General features: G+C 42.7%; 1 protein-coding gene across 1 annotated transcript; it reads right to left on the bottom strand.

The window, feature by feature from the left end:
- Window positions 1-651: 651 nt before the first annotated feature.
- smurf1 (SMAD specific E3 ubiquitin protein ligase 1) lies at window positions 652-16068 on the bottom strand. Its single transcript, XM_022757046.1, has 18 exons — window positions 15833-16068; window positions 9981-10019; window positions 9208-9316; window positions 8974-9107; window positions 8728-8793; window positions 8469-8544; window positions 7555-7766; window positions 7356-7440; window positions 6696-6842; window positions 6070-6304; window positions 5572-5675; window positions 4969-5083; window positions 4670-4848; window positions 4443-4580; window positions 4177-4297; window positions 3795-3996; window positions 2455-2539; window positions 652-2374 (listed from the first exon to the last, which is right to left on the bottom strand). The coding sequence occupies exons 1-18, from the start codon at window positions 15885-15887 to the stop codon at window positions 2275-2277; spliced, it is 2202 nt and encodes a 733-aa protein (XP_022612767.1). The 5' UTR covers window positions 15888-16068; the 3' UTR covers window positions 652-2274.
- Window positions 16069-17684: the final 1616 nt, after the last annotated feature.

Below are 17684 nucleotides of genomic sequence, written 5' to 3'. Positions count from 1 at the left end.
TCAAAATCATAAAGGGATAAATCATCACCAGTATTTTGAAATGACAAAGCTCTATATAAGATTTTAAAGTAAATCAATCAAAACCCCTGATAATATGAAGACACTATAGATAGATAGATAGATAGATAGATAGATAGATAGATAGATAGATAGATAGATAGATAGATAGATAGATTCTTTATTGTTATTGCATATCAAGACATAACAAGACTTAATTACCATCCATGTAAATCAAACATCAATACATTCATGTTTATTAGAATCATTTTGCTATATAGAGCAAATATGTATTGATTCTAGAGCTGCAACAATCAGTTGATTAACTATTTTGATAATCATTTGACATTTCTTTTGTCTTATGTGATAATAAACAAAATTAAACAACAGTTGGCTGGACAAAAGCAATTTCAAGAACTCACCCTCGGTTTTAGGAAATGGTGATGGTTATTTCTTCCCTATTGTTAACATTAAAAATAAATCATTTTCGATATTTTGTGGTCAAAATGATTAATCGAGTAAATAAACAAAGATTCATTGAAAATGATTATTCGTTGCAGCCCTAGTTAATTAATTTGGATATTTCCATGTTCACACTCAACTACCCACCAACACACAGAAAGAATGAAAAGAATGCACGTAACACAAGGCATGTATTTTCAATTTAATTTCTTTTAATATAATCTTATTTACATTGTATTTTTTCATAAATGTTTAGTACATAGTAAGTTACAATACTCTTGCATCCATTACACAGTGAACTCAGAACCTAGAAAATGCAGATTGAAATGATACTGCTTAACAGTCTCCAATCTACAACAGATCCCGACGTTTTCCACGTTACTCGCTCAACATTTAGGTTTTTGATTTCATTCACTTCTATGGAAAATTAATGACTGTAAAGAGACTTTGTTCATTCATGGTGGTCTTGAGGAGAATGACTACTTTTTCTAACTTTCAGGCTATTGACAAAAAGAGACAGGCAGAGAAACATCAGGGCCACAGAGAAATAAAAAGAAGTTGGTGAGATGGATGATGAAACATGTATGAAAGGCTTTTGAGATTTTATTATACATGTCACATACAACCGAAGAATTCCTGAAGCTGACTCCTTCTTTCCATCCGTCGTGGCTCATTTTGAAAAAAAAAAAAAAAAAAATATCCAGGACGTGTCCTCGGTCCTCTCCGTAACGTCAGTAGAGTTAGATTTTAAAATTAGGCCTGGGAAAGTCAATCCCTTTCACTTCAATAAATGTAACATGGCATTCAAAACACCAACACACCAACAGTTTCCATACACTGACAAGAGTATTTCACTGCAATAATATGAATGTTAAAAAAATGTAACGAAATTCAATAAAACCCACTTTGTGGATTACTTGAAATTGCAAGTGAACTGACCCTTCAACTCTGGTAGAGGGGGCGATGAAGAGATTAGTGTCGGCTCTTTGTAGAGCATATAGCAGCTTGGTCGGTAATCACTTAGTAATAAATAATAAAATATCAGAGTGGATCAGAGTGGTCGCAGATACAAACGGAAGAGACAAAGAGTTACCAAACAGAGGAGCAGGCTCATTTGATCATTTTTTACAGCGTAACTGGGTGCCATGCCTGACACACACACACACTCTCTCTCTCTCTCACACACACACACACATTCTCACTCTCTCACATACACACACACACAATGTCCCGCTCTCACCCTCTGACATGCGCACACACACACACATTCTGATACACGACAGTGGTTAAACATGAAGCATGAATACTAGTCAGTCAATCAGCTTGTCAGACAGAAAGACAATCAGTCCCCGCCTTGTTCTTCACACATCTGACTTCAACGTCTCTGTTCGCAGGCTCATATGCGATTGGCTGATTGTGTCCGGACACTCGAGCACGACCGTCTTGAGTCTTGTGGCGGTTAGACATTCTGAAGAATGACATCATAGCTTGTTAAAACTGAAGGATAAAAATGCTTCTTCAAAACATCTGAAAAATTTTTAAAATACTTTTCTTTTTTTGTTTTGTTTGTTTGTTTTTTCTTTCTTTCTTTCTTTCCCCTCCTGCTGTGCTTCCTCCTTTAACCCCCAACAGTTCGGTGGTGAAGAGGTGGCAAGAGGCCGTGTGTGTGTGTGTTCTCGTGATGCTTGGCTGCTCTGTATACTCTGTGTATACTTGATATTCTGTCGAGGCGTGTGTATGTGTAAAATGTCAAATAGTTGGTGTGCAAGCACAAGTGTGACTGTGTGTATGTTGGTTTTTTTGGTTGCGGATTCATCACTCCACAGCGAAGCCGCAGGTCTCCTCCACAGCCGTCAGCAGTTTCTCATAAAGTTTCTCGTAAGACTCGTAGGGAGGGATGTCTATCCTGTTGAAACTGAAGACACAGAGGAACGATCAGTGACTGACACAAATGTAAATATCAGAGGAGCATTTTTGTCTCTTGAGCGTCCTCACCATGTGTGAGCCTTGGGCAGGTTGTCTGTGTTGGCGTCTATCAAATGGATGGTAAAGAGCCTTGGTCCTGCAGAACCTGTAGAGCCTTACACACATACATTCTAGTTATCACTGCTCTACTCTGGTTCACAGAGCATGACTCAGGATTTAAACATTTACATTTCTCATCAAATCTCAAGTTCAGCAAACGATTAGTCGACAATGGTAGAATCATTTTTCACTGGTCTGCAGATGTATTTTAAGAAACTGCAGCTGTGTGTGTGTGTGTGTGTGTGTGTGCGTGTGTGTTCGCATCAGAGTTTCAGCGTTTTGTTCATGCTGGGCAAGAAACCACCTGTCACAACACTCACATGCCTCTCCACTGATCTTATACAAAACACAACAGGACTCTACACAAATGAGTATCTGAAACCATCAAAGGAAACTTGTGATATTTTCTTAATTTGGAGCCTTTGCCGACACAGTCGAACATTTGAACTGAATTGTTTTATACAGACTTTTATGTAAGTTTTCTAAAGGTAAAGTGCAGGATGTGAGTGTGAAGAACAACATACACATTAAATCAGGATTCATTATCTGCATGTGATCAAAGATAACTGACTTGAATTTGGATTTGGGGTAAAAACACTAACGTGGACATCGCTAACAGCAAGAAATCTCCTAATGAATCTACAGCTACAACAACTGATCATTAATGAATCAGTCGAACAACAGAAATTAAATTTGCTGTTGCTGTCCAGGCCCTTGACATTTTACTGCTTTTACAGCATTTTTATTTATATTGCTTTTACTATTTGCATGCATGTGTTTGTGTTTGTGTGTGTGTGTGTGTGTGTGTGTGTGTGTGTGTGTGTGTGTGTCTCTATACAGCAACTGCTCCTTCTAACTGTCCTTATTTATATTGAAGCGTATTGTTTGTCTTCCCTCTGTAACTCTCCCGTACGTCTGTCCTGCTTTTGATTCGTTTGTCAGAGCACTTTGTAAACTCTGTTTTTAAAAGGTTCTACATAAATGAAGTTATTATTATCATCATCATTCTTGTTAGGATGTGCACACGCTAATAAAATGTCCTCAAACACGTAACATAGTTATTCACAAACATACTAAACAGGGATTGTTTTGACATTTTCTTTAGCTAATACGCTGCTAATCTGCACGAATGGTTTTGTATAATCATCTTCATGGAGGCAGATAAATTGAATGTGAAGAGCAGATGTTAAAATCAAATAACTGATGTGTGTAGAGTTCGTTTGTGTGTGTGTGTGTGTGTGTGTGGGTGTGTGTGTGTGTGTGTGTGTGTGTGTGTGTGTGTGTGGCGTCTGAGCCAGTCCATGACCCACCCTGCAGCGCCTTGAAACCCTGTAGTGGGACCCTGGTGGAGCCTGTGACAAACTGCAGCAGGCGTCCTCTCCTTTCCTCGCTGAAGGCCTCCACCGCCTGCCAGAACCACCGCACCACGTTGCTTTCACTTGTGCAATGCTTCAGGCGGGTGTTTGTCTTCCAGTCTGCAAGGTCGATCTTCCCCAGTCCGCCGATGATCAACTGGACGAGGGGGAGAGGAGCAGATTCAGCCGACAGAAACACAAAAAACCAAGAATACAAAATGAAATAACACTGAGGTGGATGGTTTTTTTTATGGTTCTCCTCTTTGTGTTCCCAAAACTAGAAAAAAAAAAAAAATAGACCATATGCAAACGTTCTCAGTTCAGACAGAACACGTACCTCAAGTTCTTTATGGTCAAAAGGTTTGAGGAGGTGCTGGGGGATGAGCTCACTGAATCCCTTCTGCAGAGCCAGAAACTGGGCTTCAATTCCTCTCATAAACCTCCAGTTCACATAAAGTCTGAAAGAAAACACAAACACAAACGATGCAGGTCAAATAAATACACTGTAATAAACTTAAACCGTTAACTCTCTGCATCTGCGGCACGGCTTGGACAATAATACCCACAAGAAAAGATGGAACATAATCGTCTCGTTGCTTTTACCTCACGTATTCTTTCTTGTTCTCCTCAGTGACGGGGATATTACGCCCGTTAGGTTTGAGTTCGTGTTGTAAAAACTTTCCAAAGGCGTTGTGCTCCACGCAGAACGTGTGGTCGAGGACTGAAGTGATGTCGTTCTCTCTGCGTGAAGAGAGTTAGAGTGAGTAACACTGACACAGAGAGGTGTTGATGATAAAAAGAAAGCTCTGAGGGATTGGACTGGTTCTCACAGTATCCAGACGAGGCTCTTGTGCAGCTCCGGGTCGGTGGTCTCCAGGTCGTTGAGCTGGATGGGTTTGCCTAACAGCTGTTTGTAGAAGGGCAGCGTGAAGCTCCCGTTGATGTAGTGACCATGGAAAACCGCGAGGCCCATCACACGACCCACAAAGTGGAAATACGACAGGTGGTCCTGAAAGGAAGCAACACAGAGAGAGACGCCGACAGACAAGAGAGCGTCAGAGGAAATCCTCTTATTCAGTTCAGCTGCGACGTGCTTCATGTGTGCGAGAGCGCCTTTGTGTGAACTCACGGGGTTGATGGAGGAGTCGGGGTTGATCTGTAGTGTGTAGATGTTGTCTGTGGAGTACTGGAACAGGCCGTAATAGGGGTTCAACATTTCATGACACAGCAGGTACAGCCACTCCCTATAGACAACCACCACAGGGTTAACACATGTTCAGAAGGCACAGAGAGTCAAGAAAAACAAGAGTGAAACCAGGGAGAATTAAGAGATCAGATCTGTGGTCTCATGTTTCTTTAAGAATATTATATTTGCCAGTTATTAATTACTACAGATTAATGAGTGGAGTGGAAAAAATGACATTTATTTATTTATTTATTTATGTCATCACCATGAACACTCAACTTTCCTTTTGATAACGTGTCACTGTTACTGAACCTCAAGCTTCACTGACGCTTAAAGAGGAAGATGAATACTGTGAGGAGTGACCGTCGCCGAGCCGGGCAGCCGTAAAACCAACCACAGTCTGCACCAGGTGAGTTCACTGACTAACGAGTGTGGTTTTACGCAACACCCAAGAAGCTGTAAATTAATTAGGAACCTTTTTTGTTTTATTTTGCGTTACTTCATTTTCTCATGCAGGTGTGCACTTCAGTTACTACTCTCCATTACCTGGCCACCCCGCCGTAGTCCAGACCCTCCTCTCCCCTGAACTTCACCATCAGACGCTTCTTCAGGTCTTTGGGCCTCATCTTCATGATCTGCCGATACGACTCCTTAACAACACACACGCACACACATTAATACATATATCAACAGACACACATTATCACACACAAAGGAAACAATAAGTGATCCACGACACAGCTCTTTCTCTCACTGATGTTCTGCTCCGCTGTTTATTAATAGGCACAATCAGTGCTGCCTTTGTGTTCGTCCACAGAGAGCAGACACTGAAAGAATGGTTTGTTGTGACTGGTGTAGGAGTCAGGAGGAGTGTGGATGTGTGTGTATAAATGGAAACTTTCACAGTACCCCCCCCCCACACACACTGCATTCGTACAACCGTCTGATCTGTCTGCATGTTGGTATGAGAGAGACGGCATGAAGAAGAAGACAGGAGAGAGAGAGAGAGAGAGAGATGTTGTGTTCCTGTGCAGCTGCACCCACCTCGAAGATCTCCTCCCGGGACACCTCGATGCGACAGTGTCCCGCCTGCGGCTGCTGCAGGGACAGCTCGTGCCGGAGCAGCTTCAACTTATGGACCAGGTCTCGCTCGTAGCGCGCTGCCACATCCCCATCTCCTCCTCCGCCTCCGCCGCTGCCCACCCCTCCGCCTCCCCCCTCCTCACCCCCCACATCCATCTGGGGGGCTTGGGAGGATTCCTTTGCTTGGGATTGCTGGCTGGAGACGGGGACAAGCAGATGAGTAGGAGGACACGGGGGGGGGCGGACAACATGAGGAGAGGGAAGGACGCCAGACGAGAGATGAGTTGACAGAAAGGGGAAAAAAAAAAGAGCAGACTGGATTACACACTGTGCATCGGCCTCGAGCAGCTAAATCTGTTGTAAACCCACATTTCTGTAAATCACACGATTCAGCATTATCAACAGAGCTGATGACTGTTAGTAGGTCACGCTCAGATCCAGTCTGAGTTCAGCATTATAACAGTGACAGATTAGATTAACAACAGATTAGTCTTGAATCCACTTTTTGAGTCAGAGATGTCTGCCACACAGGTGAAGCCTGAGTCTCCCATATGGGACTTTTTCCAAGTGTGTGTGTGTGTGTGTACCTGATAATCGTGTGTAAGCGTGGGTCTGTGAACTGTGTGGTTCGGTTATTGTGGTCCACAAAGTAGATCCGGCCGGACACGGTGCTCCGGACCTCCCAGCCCACCGGCAACGGCCCAAGCTCCTCGCAGCTCACGCTGGCCAGGTCCCTGCAGCAGTGACAAGGAACCAGACTGAGACGACTTCTCCCCAACACTTGTAATCCTACATACTGTGTGTTCCTAAATCCACCATACTGACCTAGACCCAGTCTCAGGGGGGGCCAAGGAAATAACCTGAGTCATTTCCCTTAATCTGTTGGATGTAATTAGTGCAGAACAAAATAAGGACAACATGGACTTTCAGTCTAAAGACTACCAGGGGACAGCTTGAAGCATTTTCGCTCTTCTTCTGTGAAGTGGCGCGTGAAGAGACGCCGACAGGAAAGTCATTTTCGTACTTTTCTAAATCCATGTCTCGACTTGAATGTGAAGTTTCCTCAGTCATGAAGACAGAATAATCCTTTAAATAACAGCATTACAAAAGATGCTCCTGTGTATATCTGCTGTTATATTATCCTCCGCTGCTGCAATGACCTACTTTCTCAGCATGGTTTATTCAAGGTTCATCTCATTTCAGGTTGTGCTTGGAGTAGACGTAAGTAAAGTGGGGTGTAATCGTACCGCGGTATCCGGGGGTCGTGCCAGGTGCTGACGCCTGTCTGTGTGTGGAGGAAGTACACCTGGCCCTGCACTGTTGTTCGCTGCTCTGTTGGTAAAAAGAAAACAAAGAAAGATGTTACACGACGCTGTGAATTAGCCAGGAGACATTTAGGGTCAAATAAATATTAAGAGTAAAAGCAACATTTGGTGTTTGACGGACCGTATCCCTCTGGTAGGTCAGGCGGTTGGTGCCCGTGAGGTCTGTTCTGAGGGGTGTGGCCATGGCCTCTGGAGTCCTGCCCTCTGATTCGCTGGGTTTGAAGACGGCTCTCCTGACTGGGCGAGTCAAGCCGGCAGTTCCCGCCCCCTGCCGCACCAGTGGAGTCGGAGTAGGGCAGCGGCTCTTCACTGAAACATCCCTCGAACACGGGCCTACACACACACGCACACACACGCACACACACGCACACTTCACTGAAGTCTTGTTTTCTCTGTTTTACTGGAATCACATGATAGGCCAACTGCTTTTTATTTGGAACTCATACAAACAAAAACAAACAAATGATGATTATGACTGAATGGATACAGAACGAACAAACATCCGAAACGGGACTCAGTCCCACTTCACATGAGATCTCAGAATGACGTCGTCAGAACAATTTAATCACTTAACATGGTTCGTCCTGTATTACATTACATTATACAGACGGATAAAACCTGGACCTGAATATATTTATTCACAAACATAACAAATGCAAGTGCTTCCAGACAGGACACGAGTCGTCACTGACTGATCTCATGAGTGTGAAAATTCCCAGTCAGAAATTTTCAGGCTAAATGTGGAACCATCTTTAGGAAGAATGGGGTTTCATCCCTCAGGAAAATAAAGCAGTTAGAAATTTACTAAATTTTAGGCTGAAATTTGTTTTTAAAAACTTCAAAAATAAACACTGAATGTGACATTCCCAAAGACCAAAACAAGAAGCATCATTATCTCCAACTTACAACTTGAGAAACACTCCACAATACTCTCTGAAACATATTCAAACAATTACTACTGTGACAATAACCGACTGTTTCTCTAGACTCCCACTATGTGACACTGGCAGCATGAAAGTCTGGTGACACACTCACCCATCGTTTTCCAACAGCCCTCTGCAGTCCACCACAGGCCCTCCGCTGCCAATGCGGTCTCGTGTCTGCAAGCTCACTGGAAACAGGCAGGTGGTAAAGGTCAGAGTGATGACAGTGTGACAGAGAGGGAGGGCAGGACATGAACAGGGTGAGAGAAAAGTGACACCGAGAGAGCGAGAGAGAGAGAGAGAGAGAGAGAGAGAGAGAGAGAGAGAGAGAGAGAGAGAGGATATAAGCGTATCTGTGCGTCCAGCCTTACCTACAATCTGCCCCCGCACTGCGTCGCTGTCCGACGGGTTGAGCTTACAGAGATCTAGACGCTGGTCTGGAAGGAGAGGGGAAAGGAAACGCATCAAAAACCCAAAAGCTTTTTTACTTTGTTGTCGTTTCATTTCTCACTTGACACAAATGTGCTTCATTAACGGTGTAACAAACACGACTTTCTGCAACGTGTGTGAGGCTGTATGTAAAAAAAAACAAAAACAAAAAAAAACCAGAGACTTACATCCTGTGTCTTTTAGCCTGCTGATAGCATTGGAAAGAAGTCGTATGCAGCCCAGGAATCCGGCCCCCTGTCGTTTATGGATCTTTTTGTGGTTCCATATACTGATGGTGATGGAGTCTGTCTTTCCAATGTAGCTGAAAGAGAGAAAGAGAGACATCAATAGGCAAATCTTTAAACGGATGAAAACCAGCATTAACCAGTAGACTAGTTGTGAGTGTGGTGCAAGACACTCACAGGTCGTAGTGCTGATTCCATTTGGGGTCCAGTGTGCTCTTGACTGTGTCTGTCGAGTGGCATTGACCCGATCCATCCACCACAACTTTGGCAAATGGATCTGGCAGGCCTGCATGAACATAACTCAAATTAATTGTTTGCATCCACCAAATTAACTCACAGAGATGGACAGATAATGACAGAGTGCTAAGTGTAACACTCCCCACAATAAAGCTCTCCATTACTGCCGACATTCAGCTGACTCTGATTCTTTTCTGTGTCTTTCTGGGACTGTTCTGCAGTGTGCAGTCCTCTCACCCAACAACAACATATCCTTTTTGCCTGACACTGTTATTAACAGCATCTGGAGAGCACTGTTGAATCATGGGATGGTGATAGAGGTGGAAGATGGTGAAGTATTAGGTGGACCAACTCCAAAAAAACAACAACAAAAAAAAAAAACCCTAACCTGGCATATTCACAAACTCTGAGAACATGAACAAACACCTCATTGTGGGTTGATGCTGCAGTGTGTGCAGGCGGCCAAACTTGTTATTATGCTGCTATCACAGGTCAACAGTTAACCTCCCTGCTGTGAAGGGCACAGTGGGAATGCATAGTACGACCACGGCACAACACAACACAACACAACACAGCATGACCAATGCAAACTAGCTTACAGTGTTGCTGTTCATGGCAAACAAACAGATCCTTACAGAAACACATCATTTCATCACACTCACCATACTGTCACAATTCATGCACATGAAAATAAGCAGAGTAGAGGTACTTACGAAAGAAGTCTTTCTTTGCGAGGTTCTTGGCACATAATACTGCAAAACAAAAAATCATTATGAACAAAATGCCACACACACACACAGAAATATGTAAATGATCTCAGAGTGTGTAGGCTGCTACAAATGGATGCTGGTGCAGATAAAAACATCTGAGGAGGAAGACTGTTGGTTAGGATAATATATGAATGCCAGGGGATGGTAATAGGCGGGAAAACTTATGTGACATGCAGACAGAATGAGCAGTAAAGTATAGGCTAGTGTCAGGACCATTGCGCGCGCACACACACACACACACACACACACACACACACACACACAGACAGGCCGCCCACAGTGAGAGTGGCAGATTGCCTTCTCTGCCACATCATCTTGTGGACTCAAGAAAGCAGCGCTCAAACTGACCAAGACTTTGTAGGTCTGTGCAAAGTGTTTAGTTTATTGTGTGTGTGTGTGTGTGTGTGTGTGTGTGTGTGTGTGTGTGTGTGTGCGTGTTTGATTTCAAGACGGCCTTTATGGTGCGACGGCTGGCATGTGTAACTGGAGTTTAGCTCTGCTGTAACATTAAAAACAAAACAACAAGTGAACCACCATAAGCTAATTTTTAGAAACACGCTGATGTCCAGTCCGTCACAAGCACGAGTCTGGATTACAGGGCAGCGTGGACACAAAACAACAACAAGCAGCTGGTTTGTGTTCACGGCTGATGTAACGCACTCCAAACCAAGGTGAACTACAATAATATTTACACTGCATGTCGTAATGCCCAATTCTGGTTGTTTGCATATGAGCCCTTTATTGGAAACTTTATGTGGTTAAAGAATGTAAGTAAACATGTACTAAATTAGCTATAGAAGAAAAAAAAGACTGAAGGAAGCTGTGGTCAGAGTCTTAAACACAGTGTGAGAGCGATTTAATTCCCTTAAAACTACAGTTGGTTACTTTCATAAACTAACACTGACAATTCATTGAGATAAACTGCCTTGTTTTATAGCCAGAAACAAGTGGGAGAATCTGACTCCCATTTTTTCTTTTTCTTTTTTCTGGGCTCTTCTCTTTCAAAATAAGACAAATGGGAGCACATCTGACCAGTGAGGTGGGATGTGTAATCATATTATGTCAATCGCCTGTTTCCAGTTCGGGTCGTGAAAAGTGTCTTCTCATAAATTGCTATGAATTTCTCAAGGTTTAGTTTCCTTCTGGAAATATCTACATGAGCCTCTTTGAAAACAATCAGCGCTGAAACAACTAATCGACTAATCAATTAGTCTGATTTTTCTAATTTTCTCTCTTCAATGTGACAGTGAATCTTTTTATTTTAGACTGTTAAGTGAATTAGGACAGCTATCTGAATACGTCACCTCGGGCACTGGAAGATTATAATTAACAATTTTCTGACATTTTTTTTTTTTTAGACAAAATAATTACCAGATTAATCAAGAAAGTAACTGTCGGATTAATTAATAAAGACAATAATTGTTAATTGCGATCTTAACTACAACCTGTGCTTGGAACAAAGGTGGGGGTGATACTGGCAGCGTTTCAGAAATGCAGATTTGTGGGGCCGTCTTGGCTCAGGGGAACAAAAGCAATCTCACGATCTATTCACACTGGTGCTAAGTGACTTGCTTCACCACCTAAACCGTGATCATAGCTTTGAGATCCAATTAAAATCTGGCACAATTTGGTTTGGCCCAGACATCAACCTAGGAAGTTAGTCAGTCGGCCGGCGGTTTGGGATGTGGTGACTGTGGTTGCGTAGATGTGTCTGGTGTAGCCTGGTCTATTTCCTGTGATTAACCCATGGAGAATGGCTGCAGGATATCCTTCCCTCTTCCTCATCAACCCCTTCCATTCCTCCTCCTCCTGACTCACACATTCCTCGCCGAGACCTCATCTTTTCTACACAGACACAATGAAAGAAACACAGCGACAGAGAGAAAGAGAGAGAGAGAGAGAGAGAGAGGATCAAGTCTCTGGTTTGCTCCTGCCTCCTTTTCCAGACTAGCAGGAGAGGACTTTCTCTGTCACTGTCACCGCTGTGCTCTCCTCCTCCTCCCCCTCTCACCCTCCAATCTCTCGCCAGAGGAAAGAGACACCCCTAATTTCACCCCATCGCTCTCTCTTTTTTTTTTCCCCCCTCTCTCTCTCTCTCCGCCTCTTGACCAGCTCTTCTGTGGCACTGAATGTGTGACAGGCCCTTTCTCTGCATCTCAGGAAATTCCTCATCCTGCCAAGGTCATGGCTGGTAAAGACACACACACAGCCGCAGCTCAGCTCGTTCTCAATTTCCCCCTACTGCTGCTTTCTTTTTTGGCATTTATGTCCTCTCTTTAAAAAAAAAAAAACCCTGAGAAACAGGGGAAGAGGCAGCGGGGCGACGATTTCTATTCATCCAATCTTCAGGGAACGAGCAGAAACAGTTCAAGGGAGATGATGAAAAACTGAGCTTCTTCTGTACCACGGTTGCAGCTCCTCGGGGGAATTTGAAGTCGCAGCACGTTTGTAGCACAATCAACAATCTCACAAATATTTCAAGAGTTTGCAATTTTGTTCCACTCTTGCACGTTAACCGGGGAGAACGCTCAATATTCTTTAGGTAAGTGACAAGACCCATAAAACTGTAGAAGCTCCGAAGTTCATTAAAACTTCCTAAATCACAGATAATGGTCGAACACTTTGGCAAAGATGCCAAGATCCTGTACGCTGAGATTAATAATCTTGATCACAGATCTGGCCAAAAAAAAAGGAAATATAGTAAAATCCTTACGGAGCCGACAAGACTCTGCTGTTTTAAAATGCACACACAGATTTACAAGTGAACTCGACTGGCCCATGGGAGATTTTAACAATGTCATTTCCTGTTTAACTTTTTTTTCTTTTTTATTCCTTCACTCTATTTCCTTTAGTTAGTCTTTATTCTCACACTCTTCTGCCCTCTTTCCAGCCCTCTCCCTCCCTCTCTCGTGAGCAGCACCTGCTGTCCTGGCGTTTCCCCGTGTTGGTGCTTGGACAAGTCGCTGTCCAATCCGACTACCTGGCACCAAATCCTGAGCAGCACGTGGTGCTTACATGAGCAAATTAACATTATCCTGCTGAAATACTTTTTTTTCCTTCATTTAATTCATTTGACAGCATTTTTTAAAAGAAAACTCCCCCCCATCTATTTCAAAAAACAGACGCACATCTTCCCTTTACTTTCTGACCCTTTTCTTTCCTGCATTGTCCTGATCATGTTTGAGCATTCGAACCACACCTTTCACAATCTCAAAAATCACCAATCAACGTCAACAAATCAACTTCAAAACATTACTGAAAGGTCTCAACACAAACAGCAGTATAATTAATATTCCTAAACAAAGCATATATATTATCTATGTTCCATTGAATGGGAAAGTGGGCTCCCACCGCATGTGTGTATGTAAATAAAACTTAAAATCGACGACAACTTATCAAAGAATAAATAAACAAGATTATTATTGTATTACGTATCTAAGTATTTAGGTTCAGTGCAGTCCGCTGAGCAACATTTCAGCAGGTGTTTCCCTTTAAAGTCTAATACTGTCCATTCACATCTCACTAAACCACATTACCTAAGGATAACGTGACACTTCTCTTACATCCAGAGCGCTTCTCCTTCAGCTATTTTAAGCTTATCCCCTAAAACTGATGACAGGGCCAGAAAGACACAACAATCACCTCTCAGTTGGCTAAAACACGTCTGTATAAACACAACCCAATCTCGGAAATGTGAGCCAATGTCAAACTTGCCTGGTCTTTGTTTGTGTCACTGCCACAGACACACAGGCTTTTCTGATGTAGGCCAAACAACCGCTCTCTCTGACAGACTAAACAGAGCGCAGGCCAGCCAGGCAGTATTGTGCTCCCATTGGCTCATCACACATTCCTCACCCAATTAGGATTCCACTCATACCTGTGGGGGCGGGACACAGTCAGGGGCAATAACCTCTATTTGCATCTAAGCCGAAATAATGAGTGACTGGTTTACACACATCCACATAGTATTGGACCTATTATAATCCCGATGGATTAGAGCATTATCAACGGTATTTAGTAATTCCTAATAGGGGTTGACCATATTACTTTCTAGATTAATCGTTTGATTTACAAAATGAGATCAAGTAGTTAAAAATGCCCATTACACATTCCCTGAGCCCATGGTGACATCTTCAAATTCCTTATTTTGTCTGGTCAACAGATTTTCATCTTAAATTTGAAAAAAAAAAAAATTGTAAACGAGGAAATATTTACATTTGAGAAGCTGCAATCAGTGAGTTTTTACCAGTTTTTGTTCAAACACTTCCTTACTCATACAATTAATCTACAATCAAAATTGTTGGATTAATTTTCTACCATCTCCATTTCTAAGTGTTAGAACTTTTGAATCTGTTTTGCTCTGCAGCCTCTCTTTTGGATTTTGTCTCCTAACGTTTCAATCAGTTTTCTTTGCTCCTGTCCATTACTGTATGTTGTTATGTTTTTGGAGGTTTTCCTTTTCTTCTTACAGGGCTTGAGCTGGCACAGGAGCCAATTGAAACACTGTATGTGATACTTTTATATGCAGGTAAACAAATGAAAAAGCGTGTCAGATCTGTGAATGTTGTTTGTCAAAATGATGCCTGCTCTGCTCTCTCAAAATCCAGTTCCACAAAAAGAGGAACAGAGTAGAAAAATAAGCAGTCAGCACATGGTGGACATTTTTAGTAGCACTTCAACAGCGTTTAGGACAGCACTTTGACTCAAAAGACATCCATCACAATCATACACTTGGAGTGCCCTCCTACCCTGCTCCATACAAACCACATCAAGTCAGCCAGCAAGAAAATTCTGGTGTGTTTACTCAAGTTTGAATCGGGAGAAGGACAAGGCGTCTGCCCAGCGGCGCAGAGTGGCCATTACCATTTGAATAGAGGCCCCTGGGTGCCCAGTGGGGTCACATTAGCTACAGTAAAAACCATTGTTCCAGCTGTGCATGTGAGTGAGTGAGTGTGAGCGTGTGTGTATGTGTGTGTGTGTGTGTGAGAGAGAGAGAGCGAGAGAGAGAGAGAGAGCAAGAGAGACTCTGATGTGCCCTACAGAGAAGAGTCTGACCCAATAACGAACAAAAATGTTTGAGTTGCGTACAGTGCACCCAAAGAAGCAAACGTGTCAAGCTTCTCTGGGGAAGGACAAGTTCTGTGAGTCAGACATTTGTCAAGCTGCAGCTGACACAGCAGCGAAATGCCAATCAATACTCATGGGTAAACTAGGCTAACATGTCAGATCTACCGACAAATCAATTTTCAGAGAGGCGGTTGTTCGACATTTGCTTTCATCTTTGATACAGAGCTCGTCGCATTCAGGTCAGGCGACGGGTTCGGCTTGTGGTCAGCCCAAAAAATGGGTGTAACGTTAGCTAGCAAGCGTTAGCGGTCAACATTAACTACAATGTTACTATTAGCTAACGCTAGCTGGCTAAGAGGCAAGTGCTAGGAACTGATAAAGTTCCTGAACATGGCTTTCAAGGGTTGGTGTTTTTAGTGACCTGAAATCAGCTGACCAGTCGGACGTGTGAGCTGTGAAACCCACAGGACATTGGGCTGCTTCTTGACTGTCCTTTCGGTAATTTGCTTAGCATCTCTGCTAACAAGCTAGCACTTGTGCTTCTGTGTTTGCCACACAAAAACCGGATGTTTGGGCAAAAGGCAGACCCGAGAGCCCCAAAGACACTTCTCGGCGTCTTGTTAGCTTTGCTAATTTCTACACTTTACCACAGTGGTTAGAGGGTAAAACATTTGAGCTACAGTTAAAACATGCACCGTAAGCGCTTTCTTTCGGTCTCGTTTTTTTACCTGTCAGTCGGATTTTGATGCTGGACCCGTTCCTCCGAGTCCCAGGATTCGACATCACTCCGGGAAAAACGATCACACAAACTTCCCGTTGGAGTCTCCCAAAAACACAGTTTCGCCACTTAACGGGAACGCGAATAACTTCAGTTTAAAATCATGCGGTTTGTTTTTGTTTTCCTCACGGGTAAAAATGTATTATTTCATGGCAAAGTCCTGCGCTCCTTCGAAACCCAACAACACGGGAGAACATTTTCGGGCAGGCTCAAGCACGTACTGACGTCATGTTCTTAACGGGTATAACGTTGCGTGCTCGCGTTTGGGAAGCGTGGGCGTGCCCGAGAAGGTACTTTCAAAGAGGCAAACCTTTGGTTTTTACTTTTATTTTAGATTCTGTATCCTACATTACATTGAAAAAAATTTAATTATTTGTGCTTATTGACATTAATTGACAATGTCTACGATGTTTTAATAACAAACAATCATATTATAAGTAAATATTTAACTGCAACAGGTTGATAAATAGATAACATATGAAATCAGTGATCAATGATGCATTTTGGTTCATTGACATGTACATGTTCGCTCACACATAAAGCAAAATTTGTCTTTTAGTTATCCTCTCCATTTCAAACAACTAGGCTATACACCAGTTGTTTAAACTAGTATTGATTTCTGTTTTCTGCTTTCTCCCAGTCCCCCAATAACTCCTTTAAGAGGCTACCACCAGCTCCTGGATGTTAAGTCTCAAAAAGTCATACTTTTTTATAATTTTACCCACTTTTATACATTTTATTCTCTTCTCCCAGATGATCTCCAGCAATCGATAAATAGTTGTTGTGTATTTCTCCTCAATAATCTCTTTGTTCAGAAGAGCTTGTTGTTTTTCAGATTTTACCCCTCCCACACCACTTTGTATTCGGTTTTCCATTATTTAACCATCAAGTCCAAAATATCAAAAGTAGTTCAAGTAAAAATGGGTGGATGCCCCTATAACATTATTTTTCAAATTTTCCTTATTGAAGAAACTGTTTAACGATGCATACCCCAAAAGAGTTTAAGTATTTATCAAATCTTTGATCCAAAATCTGTGTGGGGAAAATAGATTACTGACTTCCTTAAACAGGTGTTAGGGTGTAAGATCAGCGTCACCTGTGGGAACAGAGACTAACAGTGTGTGTTAGTCACTGTGTTCACACAGTTTACAACTTTACATACTGCATCTTAATTAATATGATCAACATTTTAATGAAAAATCAACAGCCATAAAAAGATTTGCCATTAAGGTAAATATGTTCATCCGAATAGTGAGAGGCGGCTCCTTCTTGAATGTTAGAGCTTTCCTACAAGCACTTGAATGCAACGTGATGAAGACCAATAGTGGCTGCATGACAGGTGAAGTAAATGCATCACTTTATCTAATATATGCTTTAAAAACTGTGTGTCAGGAATGTGAAGTATAGTGTGTGGTGGGCAGAAACACTGGTGCAGTCCGCTGAAGGCTGAGGGAGAGCTGGGTGGATGGGGATAACGGATGGAGGGATTTGGCTCTTGAGCAGCACTGGGTTTAGCTGCACGGCTGCTGTATTAGCTGCTGGAACAATGGACCCTCTCACCAGCCTGTTTACAGGGCACAGTAAATCCACATAAGCAGCGGACGGCTTGTCGGACACTAGACTTGGCTCACAAATACACACACACACACACACAGACACACACACACACAAATGGGCATTTTTGAACTTCATATCCTTTTTGTCTGAGTCTGGAAGTGATGACGTCACATCTTCCTCTTCAGTTATCTTTCTGTTGTAATCTGTTAAGTGTCTTCTTCACATTTCTCATCTCCAACCGCACT

Source organism: Seriola dumerili, unplaced genomic scaffold (assembly GCF_002260705.1).
Source record: "Seriola dumerili isolate Sdu_G_001 unplaced genomic scaffold, Sdu_1.0 BDQW01000262.1, whole genome shotgun sequence".
NCBI lineage: Eukaryota > Metazoa > Chordata > Actinopteri > Carangiformes > Carangidae > Seriola > Seriola dumerili.
The sequence above is the reverse complement of the archived record's forward strand: the minus strand, read 5'-3'. Positions and strand labels throughout refer to the sequence as shown.